The sequence below is a fragment of the Bemisia tabaci genome, chromosome 9 (genome assembly GCF_918797505.1).
Source record: "Bemisia tabaci chromosome 9, PGI_BMITA_v3".
In the NCBI taxonomy this organism is placed as follows: domain Eukaryota; kingdom Metazoa; phylum Arthropoda; class Insecta; order Hemiptera; family Aleyrodidae; genus Bemisia; species Bemisia tabaci.
The window spans coordinates 28,329,031-28,348,816 of NC_092801.1; the positions used below are offsets into that span (position 1 = coordinate 28,329,031).

General features: G+C 39.8%; 1 protein-coding gene across 1 annotated transcript in view; it reads right to left on the minus strand.

Annotated features, from left to right (window-relative positions):
• LOC140225495 (LHFPL tetraspan subfamily member 6 protein-like) overlaps nucleotides 1–19,786 on the minus strand; it is a 468,185-nt gene that overhangs the window by 160,359 nt on the left and 288,040 nt on the right. Inside the window, exon 4 of the mRNA XM_072304600.1 lies at nucleotides 14,539–14,705. Within this exon, the coding sequence (XP_072160701.1) occupies nucleotides 14,539–14,705 (167 nt within the window). The remainder of the gene's footprint in view (nucleotides 1–14,538; nucleotides 14,706–19,786) is intronic.

Here is a 19,786-nt window from a genome sequence, read left to right on the forward strand (position 1 = left end):
GTGTGGTCGGGCGCGATCCCATCGCGGTGAAAGGAACAAAAGCGGAGTAATCCCGATGACAAACGAAGCTGCGGGTCGATAATTGAATGGTTCTCGAATGACCTTAAACGATATTTAGCGTTGTTAAGATAGGAATAAATCGATCAAGGTCATTCGATACATAGCGTTGCTAAGCAGTGGCGTGGCGTGGCGTGCTTTGCGATATGTCGTCGGCTATTTAAACCTATGGAAAAGTATCGATAAACAGGGTGTTCGCAGTGAACACCTCAATAATCGATTATTTATCACAGCTTCAAATGGGGAAATATCGATGGATCGCAAAGCACGCCACGCCACTGTGTGTTAAGATAGGGCTTCATCGATCAAGGTCATTCGATTTATAGCGTTGTTAAGATAGGGATGTATCGATCAAGCTCATTCGATAGCGATTTATCGATTGACTCCCAGGAGAGGTTAAAAATAAATGCAGGTCGATGGTAGTTTACAAGGGGCGGCTAAGTGACTTCGGCGGAATTCAAACGCGTCGGTGAAATTTATGGCGGCACGAGTGCCAGTGCAGCCGACTTAACATAATAATGGAAATTGCTACCGAGTGAGGGTGGATTGGAATAAAAGGCGCTTTCTTTCAGCCTAGAGTGAGTTTTCCCGGATGGAAACCCGCTCTTAGCCGAGGAGACGGAACTGGGTGAAGAGTCGTTGATTTGAGGTCGCGCTTAAAAAGGCAAAATCTTTGATGATGGATTATTGGGTCACTAAATCATGAACGAATTTTGAATTGCGAATACGTATTTCTACAGTGAAACAAGATGCGCACATTAAAAACGTAAGAAAGTAACTCAGGAACCAGTGGCGTGGCGGAAATTGCGATGCATCGATTGTTATGCCATTTAAACATATGGTAAAAAATCGATTATTAAGACGTTCGCTGCAGCGAACACCCTGTTTATCGATCCTTTTCCATAGTTTTAAATGACATAACAATCGATATACCGCACACTACGGCACACCACGGTCAGGAACCAAGAAATGGGCCGTGTTAAGCAGAAAGGAACCAATCCTTATCAGCTATTGCCAAACGGGTTGTGCGAATTTTTTTGTGTGTGTGAAGTTCAGTGAATTTTCTGCCTAGTGCGAAGTATACTCCCCAAAAATTTCAAATAAATCCGCACAAAACTTCTTTGTAAGAAATTAAATTGCTCAGTTAAATTTGGCCAAAGCTGATGTGGCTTGGTTCCTCACTGGAAAACAAAAAAAACACACACACACATTGGATCTAGAGTCCAGACTCTTGAAAACATTGACAAGAAAAAGGACTCTTCATTTAATCAGATTCAAGCTTAAATCAAAAGGAAATCAGCTCAAATTAAGAGGCTTGGTTCTTGATTTAAGCTTATAAATCTGATTGAATCAAGAGTATTTTTTTATTGTCGATGTTTTTAAGAGTCTGGACTCTAGATCCAATGTGGTTTTTTCCAGTGCTTTCTGCTTAACGCGGTCCAAATATGCAGTTCAGAAAGCACAAGTTGAGGCCGAATCTGATTGAGGCCAAGTCGAGTCTGTTTCTGTCATCCGTTCTTTGAAAATTTGTCGCCACCACCAGGATTCGAATCCGGGACCTTATTATTGGTCTAGAGTCAGTTGCGCTGACCACTAGGCTAGCCTGGCCGGCATCAATTTTACTGATAATATTTTATCATATACTTTCGTGCTCAATACTTTTACCCTCCGGAAATACTCTTCTTTTCCAAGGACATGATTCAATGTTTCACCATCAATTCGTTCAACCTGCCGTCATTTTTATCTCAAATTATTACGGTTGTAAACGCCGCAGTTTAACCTACATCAACCACCCGATACTGCCGCGTTTGCCCTTAAAAATCCGTGCGTAAACCGTCTCGCTCGCTACATTGTCTCAGGCCGATGTCGCGCTGATAATGAGCGACTGGCGGCATGTTGACGCACCGTAAACTTTCGGAAACTGTTGCGACGTTAATGCCAAGTAGGGCTGTCCCTCACGTTCCTCACGACGCGCGCTGTGGAAGGGATGGATGGGATTTTAACCTGTCAATACGAGTTATATTCTGCAGGGAACATATTTCGTCGTCCTCCTGACATAATGGCATAACTACATTTCGGAATGAGCCCTGCCGTCCCCTTAACTCAATGCATTCTCGTTCTCATCTCAATTAGAGTCCCTTTATACTGAGAGTCAAGACAATATGAATCCATTTCTGATTGGTTACCGTATTTTAGGCCTCCGCAGTGTCACAACCGGGAATAAAGATAACATTTTCACCAATTGCAAGGATTATAATCTGGAAGGGACCGAGGAATGACGGGTTCGACAAGGAACAAACGGAATGAGAGAGGGAACGGAGAAAGGAATTTGAGAATGGGCCGATCAAAGATTACGAAAAACGTTCAATTTGTGTAATCTTTATTCCCGTTTGTGACTCCATGAGGGGATGTTGTCTTGACTCTCGGTATAAAGGGACTCTAATCTCAACGTGTCGTTACGCCCCTTTGTAAGCCAAGCGAAGAATTTCTGGCACGTTACAAATGCACTGAGCAGAGTTCTGCCGTGCTAAAGAAGAAGGCCGTATGAACATTCGAGAGTTGCCAAATTTCCATTGATAAAACGTGTATTTTTGACGAGATTCATGCGTATTTTTCCTTGAAATTTTCAAATATTTTAGATTCAATTGCGTGCAAAATTGTCTGAAAATTTTGGGAGAAAATATTCACAATTATCCCAATAAATTCTGTTTTTAGCAAAGGAAACTTGGCAACGCGCCTGATGGCTCATGCGGCAGAGTTGCTCGGTACTATAATTTCTTGAGATACTTATTGATTCAATATGTTGGCAGCCTGGGGGCTGATTTAAGACATAGCTAGACAAAACTATAGACGACTCTATTGGTAGAAACGGATGGTTGCAATTAAAAAGTGGTGGATAGTAAACTAACTAACCGACAACCTATGAAAGACCCTTATAGTTATAGTCCATCATTTCCCCCTTGGTATAAAACAACCACTCGTTTCAACCAAAAGGAGAGCTTTAATTTCTATTTGTATTCTTTGTTTATTGCTTTATTTGCTAGTTACAACTATCAGTCCACTGCCCTCGGATTATCAATCATAGAAAAGAGTAGACAAATTCGGAAAAGTCAAAGAGAAAACGCCTTTAACGCGTTTTAAAATATATGAATTATAAAACGCTTTTAGTCATACTTTGCGTCAAATTACAGTCCCACACTTTTTTAATCTCTTAAAGTTACGTACATTTTAAAAAACTTATTACGTAAATTCATGCTTTCCTGTTTCATATTTTAAATAATAGGGTCTGTACCATGACAATATGAAACTTTCTAACATTAAAAATTTTGATGCTGACTTTTCCATAACTTTTCCACGGAAATTTTACTTTGAAAACAGCAAAAAGAGGTTTCCTAGTATGTTTTTCATTGCTGTTCACGGTGTTTCAAAGTATAATACATTGGATTAACCTTTTAAGACCAAAGGAATTTATAGCGTGTGCGCAAACTAACAATGTTACTGCTTGAAATCCTGCAGAATGTTCTACAGTAAACGGCGCAATTCATAAATTATCAAGACTGAAAAATTGATGGAACTAGAAACAAAAACGGACGTATCTCTGCCAAACGGAACTATGTACATTAAGACATGATCCCTGAGACCCATAAGAATATATGTGTAACAGGGCTCACGTTATGACGCAAATAGTTCTGTTTGGCAGAAATAGTCCAAATGATGTAATCGTCCTACTACATGTGAAAATTCGCTTGATTTTTCTGAGATATAGCAATCCTGGAAGAGTAATAAAATGATCTGTCGCAAGATGAGAATTATTTCATAATAGAATCTTGGGGTTACAATGTAGGACGCGCTGGTGAGGGGGGCGGAGAACAACAGCCGGGTTTTATTGCCGTTAAGTCGAACAACGACGGAGAAGTATTGCTTCTCAATGTTGCAGCGTTTCTTATTAGTATCGCTCTTACTTAGAAAGCTCTGCTTGTCCACTTTTTGCGCGTTCGGCTCCTATTTTTCCCAGCTTTTACGTGTCTCCGCACAGTTTATGACGAAGAAATGAGTCGCCAGCAGTCTCCTGCTTCGCTATTTGAATGTTTTCAGTATTTTGATTGCCTTGTTTTCAAAAACATACCGCATCCATGGATCGTCGCTTCTCTGGCGTGATGGCGTAGGTCTATTTCCACATGACACCCCCTCCTCCCGACGAAAGCATGGATTCCTAGAGATCACAGGGTTAAGTGGAAATCAAGATGCCCCCTTGTATTCACTGGAAAAAAAACACATTGGATCTAGAGTCCAGACTCTTAAAAAACATCGACAAGAAAAAATACTCTTGATTCAATCAGATTTAAGCTTCAATCGAGAACCAAGTCTCTTAATTTGAGCAGATTTCCTTTTGATTTAAGCTTAAATCCGATTGAATCAAGAGTCCTTTTTCTTGTCAATGTTTTCAAGAGTCTGGACTCTAGATCCAATGTGTTTTTTTACCCAGTGTTAGAGGACCTTTAGTCGCCGGTACCAAATTTCTTACAAACAAGATGGTGAGGTTTTCTGATATGACAATACTATTTTAGCGCTGTGGATAGGCTACTAGGCGTCGTTTCTCATGAAAGAACGTATGACAACTTAATTTCAATGTTGCCAGATTTTTCTACGGAAATTTGCATTTTTATCAGAAGAATTTTGATAATTTCAAACTGAAAATTTCACTGATTTCTTATCTGATCTCATGCAGAAATTAGACATATTTGTTGACGAAAATTATGCAGGGTTATTCTCGTAAAAAATGAATGTTTGAGTCAATTTTGCAACATTGCAATAGATTTACGTTCCTCCTTGTCGAAAATGACGAGCTCTCGACCTATTTTTTGAATTCAAATAATTAGAATAAGTAAAATGTATTAATTTTTCTATCGAATCGATCATTTTTTTTCGTTTCCTGCGCATTTTTCCTCCAGAACCGGGTTGCTTCCGAACTGAGCGAATCAATTATTAAGAGAATCGTGGGAGAAGAATTCCCCGAATCATCATCACCCTTTCACTTATCTTTCCGCGGACCAATTTTTACGAGCAGATAATACGAGAAATATTTATGCCCGTTCGTGGCGAGCAATAAAATAACGCCGAGACGGAATTCCAGGGCAGGGCGCACCGGCCCGCGAACCGGAAGTGGGCCGCCCATGGATGCCATAAATATGAATTAGACCCTGATTTTCCTCGTGCACATCACGCGCCCATCCCAACTTTTTGCTGTCGTCAAATAGTGGTTAAAAAGATGGGGCATTCGACGAAAAGGCTGAAAATAAGCGAGAAGACAATACAGGGGTCGCTCCAGTCCTTCGTTTTATAGATCATTTCCTTTAGAGAATAATATCATATGGTTTTTATTGCGATTCAGAGAGCTTTGAGGAGTCGAAAGTTTCAAGAAAGTGTTGATCTTTATATAAGCTGGAAGCTGCATTGTAAGTAAGGAGAAGAAATCGAGGCGTTGTGGATATGCTCTTTCAATTCACTAAAATACACTGTTGGAAAAACGTTGGTAGAATTTACCATTCCTTCACGCTGTATTTCACACTGCGTGAAGGAATGGTAAATTCTACCAATCTTCAAGTCGATTCTGCCAGAAGAATGGTTCCTCGTACCAGCATATAGTTCACCTTATTTCTGGTAGAATTGACTCTGAATTGACGCTGATCGAAATACAGCGTGAAGGAATGGTAAATTTTACAATTTTTTTTTTTTCAGAGCGCTTTCCAGCTTACGCCATCATGAGAGCATTATGAAAAATTTTGAACACAAACATATTCACATTTCAAAACTTTCACAGGTCTCACAGGCGCAAAGATCTTTCTTATCATTTCTTATGTTTTTAATTTTAACACCATTATATATTCGTGATGAAAATTCTCGAACTGTGAATATGTTTGTGTTCAAGATTTTTTCATAAAGGTCTGTTGATGGCGTAAGTCTGAAAGTGCTTTAGTAAATTAAAGGAAATCCACAACACCTCGGTTTCCACTCATTACTCACAATACAAAATGGTGTTGTTCGACAGGAATTCTATAAATAATACAGCTTTACGTTGGATAGCCAAAAGGTTTGAATGAGACTGATAGAGTGCGCCTAGTTTGCAATTTTTGCGAACAGGTCCGTTGGGCCAAACAAGGCGCAGTGAACTGATCATTGAAACTGATAGACGAAGGAAACCAAGGGATATGGAGCGATGAATTGAGTGGCTGTTAAAGATCCAGGGGGAAAATGATGGTCTAAACTATTTCAGGCCTCTAATGTGTTTCAGCAACCTACCTTAGGCCCTACAGTCAGTCCACAATTTTCCCTATTAGTTTACAACGAGAGGCACCTGTTTCAACCAATAGGATCACTTCATTTTCCTGTATCCTTTTTGTGTACAGCTTTATCTATCGATTGAAATAATTAGCCTGGAATTGCATTTCATAGAACTGCTTGTACTGTGAATAGTTCTGCTTGTAAAGCGCAAAGAAATTCAAAACGCCTTCAATTACTTGTGTATGCAATACGGACATCCCCAGAACACGAATAGTTGCGTCCAAGCGTTTGGATCATCCTTTCGTCGTTTTCGCAGCTTTTACCGCCTCAAACTTTTATTTTGGGAACCTCTAGTTTCGATCAGCTGTTCTATGAAAACTATTCTTCACGCTCGCTCTTTTGTTACACGATGATACATAAAAAAGAAAATCTCTTGTCTCCACTACATGACACCACCGCTTTCGAGTTACTCGGACTTCAAGTGCACCGTTCATTACTTTAATGCATTCAAAACTATTGTTATAAATACTGATAACGACTTCTTCGCGCCCTGCCGTGCAGCGCTGAGCTCTCCCCTTCCGGTGGATAATTTTATACTCGTTATTTTTGCAGCCGGGTCAATATTTTTAAGCTCCAGAGCTCATCGACTCCGCGTCCATTGTGGCCGGAGAACGGTTGGTGGGAAACCGGTAATTACAGAACTTTGCTATGGAATAATGGTCTCTCTTTGCCTGCGAGCTTCTCTCGGTGTCATTAACGGTTCTGCCGGAGGGAAGTTGGTTAGATTTTTAACGCTTGTGACCTACAGAGAAAAGAAAAATATGGTAATTTTGTTCTCGGCGAAATTTTTACTAAGAAAGAAGGATCTTGGATCCGCACTGGAAAAAAAAAAACACATTGGATCTAAGGTCCAGACTCTTGAAAACAGTGATAAGAAAAAGGAATCTTGATTCAATCAGATTGAAGCTTAAATCAAAAGGAAATCTGCTCAAATTAAGATGCTTGGTTCTTGATTTAAGCTTAAATCTGATTGAATCAAGAGTATTTAATCTTGTCGATATTTTTAAGAGTCTGGACTCTAGATCCAATGTGTTTTTTTTTTCCAGTGCGGAGTCCAGACTCTTAAAAAATTCGGCGATGACTGTGCAATTTCAGTTAAAATGTTGATAACATTTTTGTGTAATCTAAAGTAAAATCCGAGATATTTTCATTTTAGAATTCCGAATATTTTTACAGTGAAAATGCAATTAACAGGCAGAAATCTTGAAAAATTCTAATGCAGTTCCGTTCATTCGTGTGAAAACGGCAAAATGAACTCGGAGGAAATTTATTTGTAACTGTTTAAGAAGAAGATTTAATTAAATATGGGTAAACAAGGCTAACAATTATTGAAACACTAAAAGGCAGGACGTTTCGAGCTGCTACCAGCTCATTTTCAGCTGCAAAAACTCATAAAAGCAAGTAAAAAATTGAGTGGCAACCTGACTCCAGCCGTTACCACGTAACCACATTGTGCTTTATCGTTAACTGTTTAAGTTGTTTTTTGATTATTGGGTGTTTTTTGTGTGCAATTTTGGACAAAGCAACGGCGGATTCAATCTGCGAACGAAAACAACGCTTTGGCGCGGCCGCACGGATTTTGGTTTTTCAGGGCGGTTACCTCAATTATTCGTGTGTGAAGGCGCACATGTCCACCTTGCCAAATCTTCCTTAAAAACGAATCATCCCCTCTTCTCAAAAACTTAAAAACTCAATGACTCCGGCACCGGCGTGTGCGCAAACTGCGGAACAAGTCGGTTCGAGCCTTGTTACACCTCGCCACTGTTGCCGAACCGTGCAAAAATACCGGCAAAAAATCCGGATTTCCGAGCGTTTTTCGGTTCGGTTCGGTGACCCCCCCCCCCCCCCCCTCCCGCGCGTTGCTCCCTACGTCGCACAGTGGATCGAGTCAATTTAAGAGGTCGGACTTGAAATTTTTGACTAAAACTGAAAATTTTTATGTTAATTTCGTCACCACATTTTCAGAAAGCATTTTTTCTCTTTTTTTATCTCGTCAAGGGGTGCTTTTAGAAGAAAATTTTACGAGGAAATCAACGAAACCACTTATAAAACCTCAACTTTTAGTATAACCAGAGTTTGAGCGGAGTTATAAGCATTTTTTACCATTTTTTTGTTTGCTTCCGTCAAGGGGTGCTTTTAGAAAGAAAATTTTACGAGGAAACGAAGAAAACCAATTTTAAAACCGCAAATTTTTGTAAAAACGGAGATATAAGCATTTTTTTTTGCTTTCGTCAAGGAGTGCTTTTAGAAGTAAACTTTACGAGAAAACCAACGAAACCACTTTTAGAACCTCGAATTTTTGTATAAACGGAGTTACACTCAAAAAAAGCTCCGGCCGTGGAGGCCATAAGCAGCGGACCTGGAGCACGGACTGGATGGGCTATATGGCACTACCGTTCGCCTACGCGCCTGACGGCCGGATTGCTACGTGCGGGGACGATGCGGAGTCCTACGGACATGAAAACCGTAAGTCGCGGCCTCGAGCGGCATAGGCAGCTTGCGCTCTAGGCGCTACTTACGGGCTGGACGGCCGGAGCTCTGCGCGCCGCCGCTGTCCGCGACGTGGTGGATTTTTTCGGAACTACAGCTGAAAATTCACCATTAAAGTACATACTTAGAAAAGAAAAACTTTCCAGCAAAGTTTTAAACATTGAGTGAATTATCTTGTGTCAATTTCTGAACAAGATTTTTTTTCTTTCCTTCTTTTTAAAATAGGTATATATTTCTTTGTTGATAGTTCATAACAATTTAGTTTCAGGAAAGTGATGGATAATTCAATGTCTAAGAAAGAAAAAGAGCATATGAACGTTAGCTTGTTGATCATGTTTCAGATATCAAGAGAGATTTGAACTCCTTGGCTGATAGTTCAGCAAGTCAATTTGAGAAAAGAGATGAATCTTAGAGAAGAGATGATGCTTATTGAGAAAGAAAATCAGCATATGAATGTTAGCTTATTCATCGTGTAGAGATATCAAGAGAAATTTTCAAAAACCTAACTTTAATGTTGCAAGCCTTCGTAGAAATAAATAAAGCACTGGGGAAGCACTGGAAGGAACAAATGTAGATAGATCAAAAATTCATGCTACCTATTTTAAATGTAGAACAGACTGTCCAAGGTATGATAAATTGCTAAAACTCATTGCAGCGAAAAATGTAAATTGAAAAATCATTTTTATCACTTGGCAGCCCGTTCTCAATAAATGTAATTACTTTCACTCAATGAGAATTCAGCATTTGTCAAAAACAAAACCTGGTTCATCCCTCAATAAAAAATACGAATGCAAAGTAGGAAATCACCCAAATGATTAACAAAGGAAAAGCACAGGCGTAGGTCTAGGTACTTACAGATTTTTACTCCTTACGACTAGAAAAGCTTCAGAATCTTGAAAATGAGGTTGAGAATATTTCAAAGTGTAAATTCAGTAGTAAAAGTTGACAAAACTTCAAGATATAACTCTCCGCAATAACTACCGGATACAATTTCCACAAAATATTAGCGAAGAAATATACCACCGAAAATTGTCACACTTGTTAAAATTGTAGATCTTCCCTTCAGCAAACTGAAGCGCGATTCACACAAAATTTTACCACTATTACAGTACACTGAGCTCCCTAGAATTGGGATATGGAATCAGAGAGATATTCACAGCAACAATGTTTGCACTGGCTCTTATCGGATAATCAACGCAGGCAAGATTGGCTTATAGCTTCCGCTGGCGGACAGCTATTTTGGCAACAGAGAAGGGAGGTGTTGGATGTCGGAGAGTGAAATACTACCTACTCTCAATTGAAAACATTTAAGTATAAGCCAGAGATTAGATTGAAATGGAATAAAAAATCAACCCAATCTTATGAGCAAGCAAAGGTGGCACAATGAAGTTGCAATCGGTAAATAGACATTCTTGTGTCTACATTATCAGTATTTTAGTGTGGCGGTAATTTACTCTGTGGGAAGATGCGTGGCAGGTAATTGATTGCTTTTCTTGGATTTAAGTTCTTTCCCTTAGTAGGGGGAAAATAAGTGAATTGCAAACGAACTTACAGGAGGAGAGGATATGAGCTCAGTGTGTAGGTAAAACTGACAATTTTCACTTAACTCTCGTCGCATTTCCGAAAGTATTTGACAAGCGTTATCACACAGAACTTTAGAATCAATCGTGCACCGCACAGAATCAAGAAAATATATCGAAAACCTCCAAAATTAAACGAAAAACGAACACACGTAATGAGCAATGACCAACAATGACAAGCAATTTACTAGATTCTAACCTCAATAAACAACGCTGAGTGGTGGCTGCGATCGCTCCCGAAAATGTTCAAGGCTGGCGGCAACTTTAAATTCACGCACTGAATAACATTGACGTAAAATATTATAATTTTCTGCGAATATACACGTAGCCGTCTCAATTTTAATCTGATGGTGACGCCATTTTCCGAAAACTGAATCTCACCTCACTGCCAACGGCCGTGGAAGCGGTTGGCTCCGATCCTGAAACCCGTAACTTACGCTCGGCTCCTAACCGGTCTTACGGCCATGAAGGCCGCGCGGGGTCCACGGGACACCGGCCGCTGGGTCCAGTACTAGCTGGCGCACAGCGCGTTAACGCCGGGATCACCAGTGTCCAGAGCAACCGGGTCACAGGGCCGTAGTTTTTTTTTTGAGTGTATAAGCATTTTTTAGCATTTTTTTTTTGCTTTCGTCAAGGGGTGCTTTTAGTAGAAAATTTTACGAGGAAACCAACGAATCCACTTTTAAAACCTCAAATTTTTGTACAAACGAAGTTATAAGCATTTTTTAGCATTTTTTTTTGCTTTCGTCAAGGGGTGCTTTTAGAAGAAAATTTTACGAGAAAACCAACGGAACCACTTTCAGAACCTCGAATTTTTGTATAAACGGAGTTATAAGCGTTTAACGTTTCCAAATTTTGTCCGACCTCCACTATTGACTCGATCCACTGTGCGTCGGGCTGCATTAAAATCGAATATGAAGCGACGCGGAACTCGTTGGGACTAGCGCTTGTCCTTCTGGTTTCATGCACGCCCCCCCCCCCCTTTTCCCGTATACCCCCCAGGGGTAGGGGGCGGGGGGGTATGGGGGGTTGCAATCCGCGCCCGCCGACTGGAAATCCCAATGCACCTGTCACCGAGCAACCGACGCCGCCTTTAACGACAGCCTTCGCTGATTTACCTGCGAAGCGAAAGGGTACATGTTGCCATTTTCGTGGGGGGACTAGGAGACGAAGCTGTTGCGAAGTTTTGGAGCGGAAGAAGAGGGTCTGATACTTTGAATCGCTCGAGTTGCAAAAATAGACAGAATCAGAGGCAATACATTTGGACTTCTACCTACAAGGATAAAACTGTAAGGCTCAAAACCTTATGGTCCCTGATACGGTGACCATGTCTCCTTGATACAACTATTCGTGCTCTGTGGATGTGCATATTGCTTACAGTTCTATTGAAGGCGCTTCGAGTTTCCTCATATCCTAACAATTTGCGTGCTACACCACTAAAGTCATCGATAAGATAATTCCTGCACAATTACGTAGAGTAAACTTCTCTGCTAAGGAAAAACGTCACATGAATTTTCTAACGTTGCCAACTTTCGGCAATTCATATTGATAGCTAGGTAACAATGGAGATGTTGCATGTGTGAGGTATTTGCGATTTGACTGTTGATTTTTGTGAAAAGTTCGCGAGAAACACGATGGCGCCACTGGTTCTCTCTGAAAGCAACTCCCAAGCTCAAAAAAGTTCTCAATTTGAGGCCAAAATGGAGGGGATATCCTATGCTATCCTCAGAGTCCACGTCTACGTCAAGACAAACTCTCCATACAAAGATAGGGAGCAAATACATTGACAGGGCTGCCGTGATTTCAGTTTTAGAGTCCCCAAATAAAGTGACAGCCCTGTCAATGTATTTGCTCCCTATCTTTGCATGGAGAGTTGCATGCAGAGCGGCAATTTTGAAACACCGTAAAGGAAATACATGGTAATGCACTTTACCCATCGATATTGGGTCCTTTAAAGAAGGAATCATTTGAGGAATGGCAATGACTACAACCTTTCATATAATTTTCAAAAACTCTCCTGAAAAAGCACCGACTCCAACATTCATCAGTCATCATTAGGCGAGTTTTATTTCATTTTTTCTCAACAAATTGGTGTTCACCCACCATTAGTTGGAACGTGTCGTTGACCTGACCGAAAATTTGCGGGCCTATCTTATCGATACACAATAACATTCACTTCGAGATTCTTTTGGATTTTTATAGAGTACCTGTATAGCGAGAGTATGGACAGATCGCTTCATGGAGGTCTTAGGGCCCAAAAGTGCAGCCACCCTTCTAACCAACTTTTAACGCACAAAATTTCACTGTCAGTCTGCAGTAGTCTGCAGATTCCAATTCTAACCAAGATGGCTAAGAATGTACATAAATGAGCGTTCTTCCGCAAAAATGAGAAAATTTATGCAAAAACTAAGTCAAATACGTGCTTTATAAACGATGGTTCGTAACAATTGGACGTATTTCTATCAAACGGAACTATGTGCATTATGACGTGAGCCGTGTTATGCACGTATTCTTATGGGTCTCAGGGCTCATGTCTTAATGCACATAGTTCCGTTTGATAGAAATACGTCCAATTGTATTAATAAATCGCTCTGGATAATTGAAATTCATAGGTTGGCTGCATTTCTGGTCCCTAACTTTATTCGCGGAGGCATCGATGAAGGCCTGATGGATTTTCGGAGTTTCACATCTGTCTATACTCTCGCTATACAGGTACTCTAGATTTTTATCAAGTTTGGCAAAAACGCAAACTCGTCGAAAACGGCAAACGAAAAAATGGCAACAATGGAGGATGCTCCGGATGAAATTGAGGCCTTTGGCGGTAAATCGCAATCGGGGCCTGTCGCGCGCTCCGCCGAGCGAGGCACGAATCGATTGAGATATCTTCGGAGTTTTGCCTCTGGAAGAAATCTGAATAATATTCGGAATAGTATCACCATATTTTCAGCGAATGAATGTGGTATGGTATATTTCGTCAATGTGTGTACAATATACTATCAAAGAGTCACTCTCAAACGGCTCCTGTTGGCAAGGCTTCCGGAGAAAGTTTAGCATGCGTCTGTTGCATACGAAAGAGGCACACCCAACTGAGAGGATACTTTACGAGTTTCGCACAAAAATTACGTTTAGCATATCAAGAACGTCTCAAATACGTGATCTGTGATACGCATGATAAGCTGTTTCGCAAAATAATGAACGTAAATTCATTGATTTGACTACAGCGTTGATCAGCTTGTAAACAGAAATAAGAAATTCTACACATGCAACTATTTTACTGGACGCGTAGGATGGGCTGATTGCCTACTTATTTTTTGAAGGAGTCTCTGATAAACAGGGATAAGGTTTTCTGGGAATGCAACTATTTCAACACTTCGGATGGGCTGATTGCATCCTTATTTTTTGAAGGCGACCTTCGATGGACAAACTGATTGACATGCCTAATGTTCGTTGTTGCTGTTTTGGCAGTTATTGTGTGAACCATCATAATACCTAGGCTTTGAACAGCTCAAACCATGATTTTTGGATTCACCGCTTTTGCGATTATTTAATTTTCCGGACGGATTTTTTGTTTTTCTTAAGTGATATGTAAGAACCTAACCTAACCTAACCTTCCCTAATAATTAACAAAATTCGCAAACAGTTGCCAATCCCTTTCACGTTTTCATTATATTGTTCCGACACATTCGATTGTCCTGAAATGAAATCCTGATAATAATGGTAATACTTTCAAATTATTAAGTGTTTTAGGTCAACTTCACCATCGTTGCAGTACGTTTGCAAATTTTGCCGTTAGATCATTGAAAAAATCAAAGTTATTTGAATTTTATGTGGGTATTAGACGAGATCTGATGAGGTTCCAGCAAACTTTTTCAAAATCTAGAAGAGGAAAAATTTTCCGAGTAAAAATGATCAAAGCATAAATAGCGATTTCACAGAGGATGTAAAAACATTGGTGAGACAAAACAACATTGTAGTTTCCCCGGAATGCAACTATTTTAACTCTTTGGATGGGCTGATTGCCTACTTATCTTTTGAAGGCGGTCTCTATTGAACAGACTGATTCACATACCTGCTGTTAGTTGTAGAACTCCGGCCATTTTGGCGGTTGTTGTGTGAATGACGTAGGCGAAACAGCACGCAGAAACTGCCGTGACAGCTACAAGAACGCTGAGGGCACATCCACTACCGGTTAGAACCGTGCTCACCTGCCACCAGCCACTAGGAATGTCTTTGAACCTGAAATCAAAGTTTAAACCCAACTATTATTAGTAAAATTTAGAGGTGAAATTAGTTTGATCTCACAAATTGTCTTACAAATTAAACCAAAATAAAATTCAGAGACAAGTTTAGTGATTAATCCTCAGTTTGCGAAATAGATTTGGAGAGAGTGCATAAAGGATAACATGTTCCTCTGTATATATTTGAATCAGTGATAACGAAAACACACCAACTCGGTAACTAGGAAATGCTCAATTTTCATTAAAGACAGCCAATTTTACACTGAAAAAAAACTCCGGCCGTGGGAGCCGCAATTACGGGCTATATAGAGATACCGTCCGTTCCGGGCTCAAAGGCCGACAATTCCGGCTGCTGGAGCCGTAGCTTCGGCCTCCGAACCCGGAGCAATCGAAGTTACGGCTCCAGCAGCCGGCATTTCCGGCCTCTGAGCCCGGAACGGACGGTATCTCTATATAGCCCGTAATTTCGGCTCCCACGGCCGGAGTTTTTTTTTCAGTGTAATTAAGGCCATTGAAGTTTGCACATTTGTTCCAAATTGGACCTTTAAAGTGTCTTTAAAGTCCTTGTATTTCGGCAACAAACGTATTTTTCTTAAACCAATTTCTGTGCAATTTTGTAAGTGTCTTGAATATTTAAATATTTTCGAGTTGGTGTGTTCTCGTTCTCACTGATTCATTTTAGGAATTCGAAAACCGAAATAATTCATACCAGACACGGGGAATCCCAGTATTATACAATTATGTATACTTCTTGAACAGCAATAAGTTGATATTTTGCGGTTAGAGACTGTAGCTGAATTATTTTGATTTTATGGACAGGAATCTTTGCAGTAATCAATCACCAAAAGTCGAGATTTATTGCAAAAAAGTCGCAAATCACTCGGGGCTGATGGTTCTAGTTTACTACAGTAAAAAATTGGCTGTAGAACCGCGACTTAATATTAGCAAATATTTCCTCGGGTGATTCTAATCAGTTTTGTGCATACTCTTTACCATGTGATGCAGCTGGTGTAGTTACAAGCATACTGCCGTGCTAAGGAAAAACGTCATATGAGCCTTCAGGCGTTGCCATATTTTTTCTGGCAAATCATTAATTTTCAGGAAAGTTTTTGAATTTAATTCAGGCAATTTCTCAGATAATTTTGTTTGTGATTTGATCTAAAGTGTCTTAATTTTCCTCAAGAATAAACATTTTATCCGAGAAAATTTGGCAACTCTCGAATGTTCACACGGCGTTCTTCCATGGCAGCATAGGTCTCTTTCGTAAAATAAGCGGCGCTGAGTGGCACATTCCTCTCGCTATTTAAATAGTTCTTTTTGAAGAAACCTAATCCTATGTATACGCAATTTGCCTCCAAATAAAATTATGAAGTGTTCAAGGATTATTTCACGAAATCATAGTCTTTCCATATAATGTCTTATTTAGCATGAACAAACTCTCCAATGGCAACACGGTTTGAAAATTGTGCCTGTTTTCGCAATATCCCCGCCAATAAATCAAGTTCCAAAGGAATAGACAGAGCTCTAGAGTTTGTGGCAATTTCGAGCGGATTCCGTTCAGGCCTTCAGCCGGGCATTGTTGTCAAAATGTTTTAAATAATTGTTTTTTCAAGCGAGTCGACAAAAATTTGTGCACATGATTTAGCAACCTTGCCGTGACATGCTTGAGGAACTCTTCTCTCTGACTTCAATGCAAAGGGTGCACCAATTGCATTACTTATTTTTTGAGCCCCTGATGCTCACTGCCGTGATAAGGAAAAACGGCATATGAACAGTTGGAGGTCACCAAATTTTCCCAGACAAAATTTCATCTAAAAAAAAAATATTATGAATGTAATACTTTGAAAATTTCAGGCATTTTAGATAAAATTGAAAAGTAAATCATGTAAACAAATCATAGAAAATTATACGCAGTTTAACAGGGAAATCCGAGGTTTATCATACGGAGTTTGGTAACGTCGGTCGTTCAAACTATGTTCTTTTTTTTAGAATGGTAGCTTAGCCGATCAGACCCGTTGCATTTGACGTTTGATGTCTCGTCGTGGTTTTTATTTTGCGACCATATTGCTCTCGTAGAGACGAACGATTTTAGCTAGATTCTCAAGGGATTATAAATACATTTTTATGTCGAGGAAAACACCAAGTGATCTACTCACCTGGTACTGTCAGAAAATTGGATGAAAAACACAAGGTTTAGTGACTACATTTGTTCATGTTACAATAACGGTCTCAACATGTCGTCACCTTCCAGGCAAAGTATCACAAGCGCCATGCGACGTTTAAAAATTTCCGCCGCCATTATATTTTTTTACAGAGAAATTTATCAACGAAGCTGTCCGAAAATTTCACCGAATTTTCTTTGTTCTGCCGATAAAATTTAGTGAAATTTTCAAACAGATTCAACCAACAATTTCTCAGTAAAAAAATAAAATGGCGGCGGAAATTTTTAAACGTCGTATGGCGCTTGTGATACTTTGCCTGGAAGGTGACGATGAGTCAGTAACACTAATGTGTAACCAGTCCACAGTATTACACAATGTACATACATCCTTTTTGGAATCTCTCAGTGTGGATGTGAATCACTGGAAAAAAGTAGCTTGTTTGAATCTAGAGTCCAGACTCTTAATAACATCGACAAGAAAAAATACTCTTGATTCAATCCAATTTTTCCTTGAGTCGAAGAACCGATCCTCTTGATTTAGGCGGATTTCCTATTAAATCAAGCAAAAAGTCCAATAGAATCAAGAGTATTTTTTCTTGTCAATGTTATTTAGGAGTCTGGACTCTAGATCCAAGCGACTTTTTTTCCGGTGATGGTTTGCTAAAAATATTCATGGATAAATTTGGGGGCTATTAATCAGTGAGGCGGCAACGTTCCGGCTGGAAAGTCTACTGGGGACCTCCATTAGTTCACTTTTTCGGGTACAAAAATGGGAAGCCTGCACCAAGAGGAAAATCGTATTTTACGTCAAATCGTTAGAAGCCACTCAGTGGAAGACTGAGTAGCGCCTCGACTTTTATGAAAGCCCTAATTTTCCCTCCAGTCAATGGAAAACTGAAAACTTACAAACTTGTGGAGAGCTCGCAAATAGAGACGAGGGGGTTGCCAAGCTTCTCTTGGAACTTTTCATGTTCCTCGCATATTTCCGAACAGAGTCTTCAATTGGACCGCGAGTTTACCAGAAAGGAACCATAACCCACATCAAGTTGAAACTGAGAAAAAGCGGTTTGAAGTTCTATTCCTCCATAACACTCAATGTAGAAAGTAAATTTCAACCCCTCTTTTCACAGACTATACTAATATTTTTTTTTTCGATTTTGAATTTTTAGCACAAAAAATATGCAACTAGAGGAACTCAAAAAAATTCTTAACTCAATTTGTTCCAAAATGAGGATTGGTTCCTTTTTTGATCAACTCGGTCCAATTCATACTTAGTCTGTGAGTCTATTTTTAAGTAATAACGGAGGAGGACTTTTATGGAAGGGTTGAATTTAAACCTTGAAAAACATAGAAACATTTACGACCCTACGTTAAACTTTTCACCATTGAGTTCATTATTCCTTCCGAAAATCGAACTTAAGGTTATTTTATATCCAAAATTGTATCCAGTGCTGCAACTGTATATTAAATTTGTCATCTGTGATAACTCGCGACTATTTAGACGTACAAATAAGCGATATTGTGGAGCAAAAACTTGAAGGCACTGATATTGCCTCGTCCTCAATTGCTCAACGCGTTAAATTTTGAAGGAAACCTCAGGTGAGAAGGTGCGCTAATCCATATCCATTTGCTGATTCACTGTGGAATTATTAATTGGCAGGTATTTTTAATAAGAGCATCCAGTGCCCTCCTCACAAAAAATATTGGGACGTGACTCGCGTGTTGAGAAAAAATAGTGTTGGAATATAATTTTTTTTATTTATTTTTTGTTTTTGGGTAATGTCTGAGTGTGTGTGCAATTACAGTGTCTTTAAATGTGCAACTTATTCGTTTCCTTCAAAAATACTTAATATCTATACAGTATTAAAATTTACAACAATTTTTTGGTCGGAAGCCAACATTATTTACTATTGTGGAAGATTTTTTAGATAGTTATGAAGAAGAAAAATTTTCAGAACACTGACATCACGCTGGTTCTTTTCTGCGACATGTGATCGAATTGCAAACAATTACAGCTTGTGAGTTACTTTCTAGAATTCCGTGGCAGGTCTCGTTATCCTCTTGAAATTTTGAAGAAAAAAACATGTTGCATTGTGTTTTGATGTGTACTTTGTCTCTTGCTCCATAACATAAACCGACCAATAACTCTATCATCCGTGATACCCCTCAACAATATAAACTCCCAAGTAAGTGAAATAGCCGAACAAAAAATTTAAGGCGCCAAAAAGCACCTCTCACTCCCTCCTTCCACGCGTTAAAACTTGAAGCTCACCCCCACGTAACGAGGTGCTCTAATTCATCCCCAGTTTCCTGATTTACAACGAAAGCGTGCTATACGATATATCGATTGATCTGCCATTTAAACCTATGGACAAGGATCGATAAACAGACTATTCGCAACGAACATACCTTAATAATCGATTCTTTACCATAGGTTTAAATGAGGAAATATCGATAATCGATCCAGGGCCGGATTCACCTACTTGCCGCCCATGGGCCGCCTGTATTTTGCCGCCTCCTTCTCATTTGAAACATCAATAAAAACCACCAGGTGAACATACAGCGGGGAGGGGTGCATAAGACGCGTTTACTCGTGTTGGACGCATTTTTTGCGAAGTCCTGTCAACATTACCAGCAAAAAATCACGGAACTTTCCCCGAAAGTTAAGTTCCGGGAACCTCTCTCTATGTGAACAAGGCCTTCCAATTAAGAAATGAACGAAAAAATTACGAAAGAACAAACTGACCGCACTGTGTTTGACGCAATGCGTGAAGCATTCCTACAGTCAAATAGGCGCTGTGCGTTTCACACCGACCGCTTCTGAACGCACTGTGTTTGATGCAATGCGTGAAGTATTCATGCAGTCTTGTAGGCGCTGTGCGTTTCACACCGACCGCTGCTGACCGCAATTTGTTTGA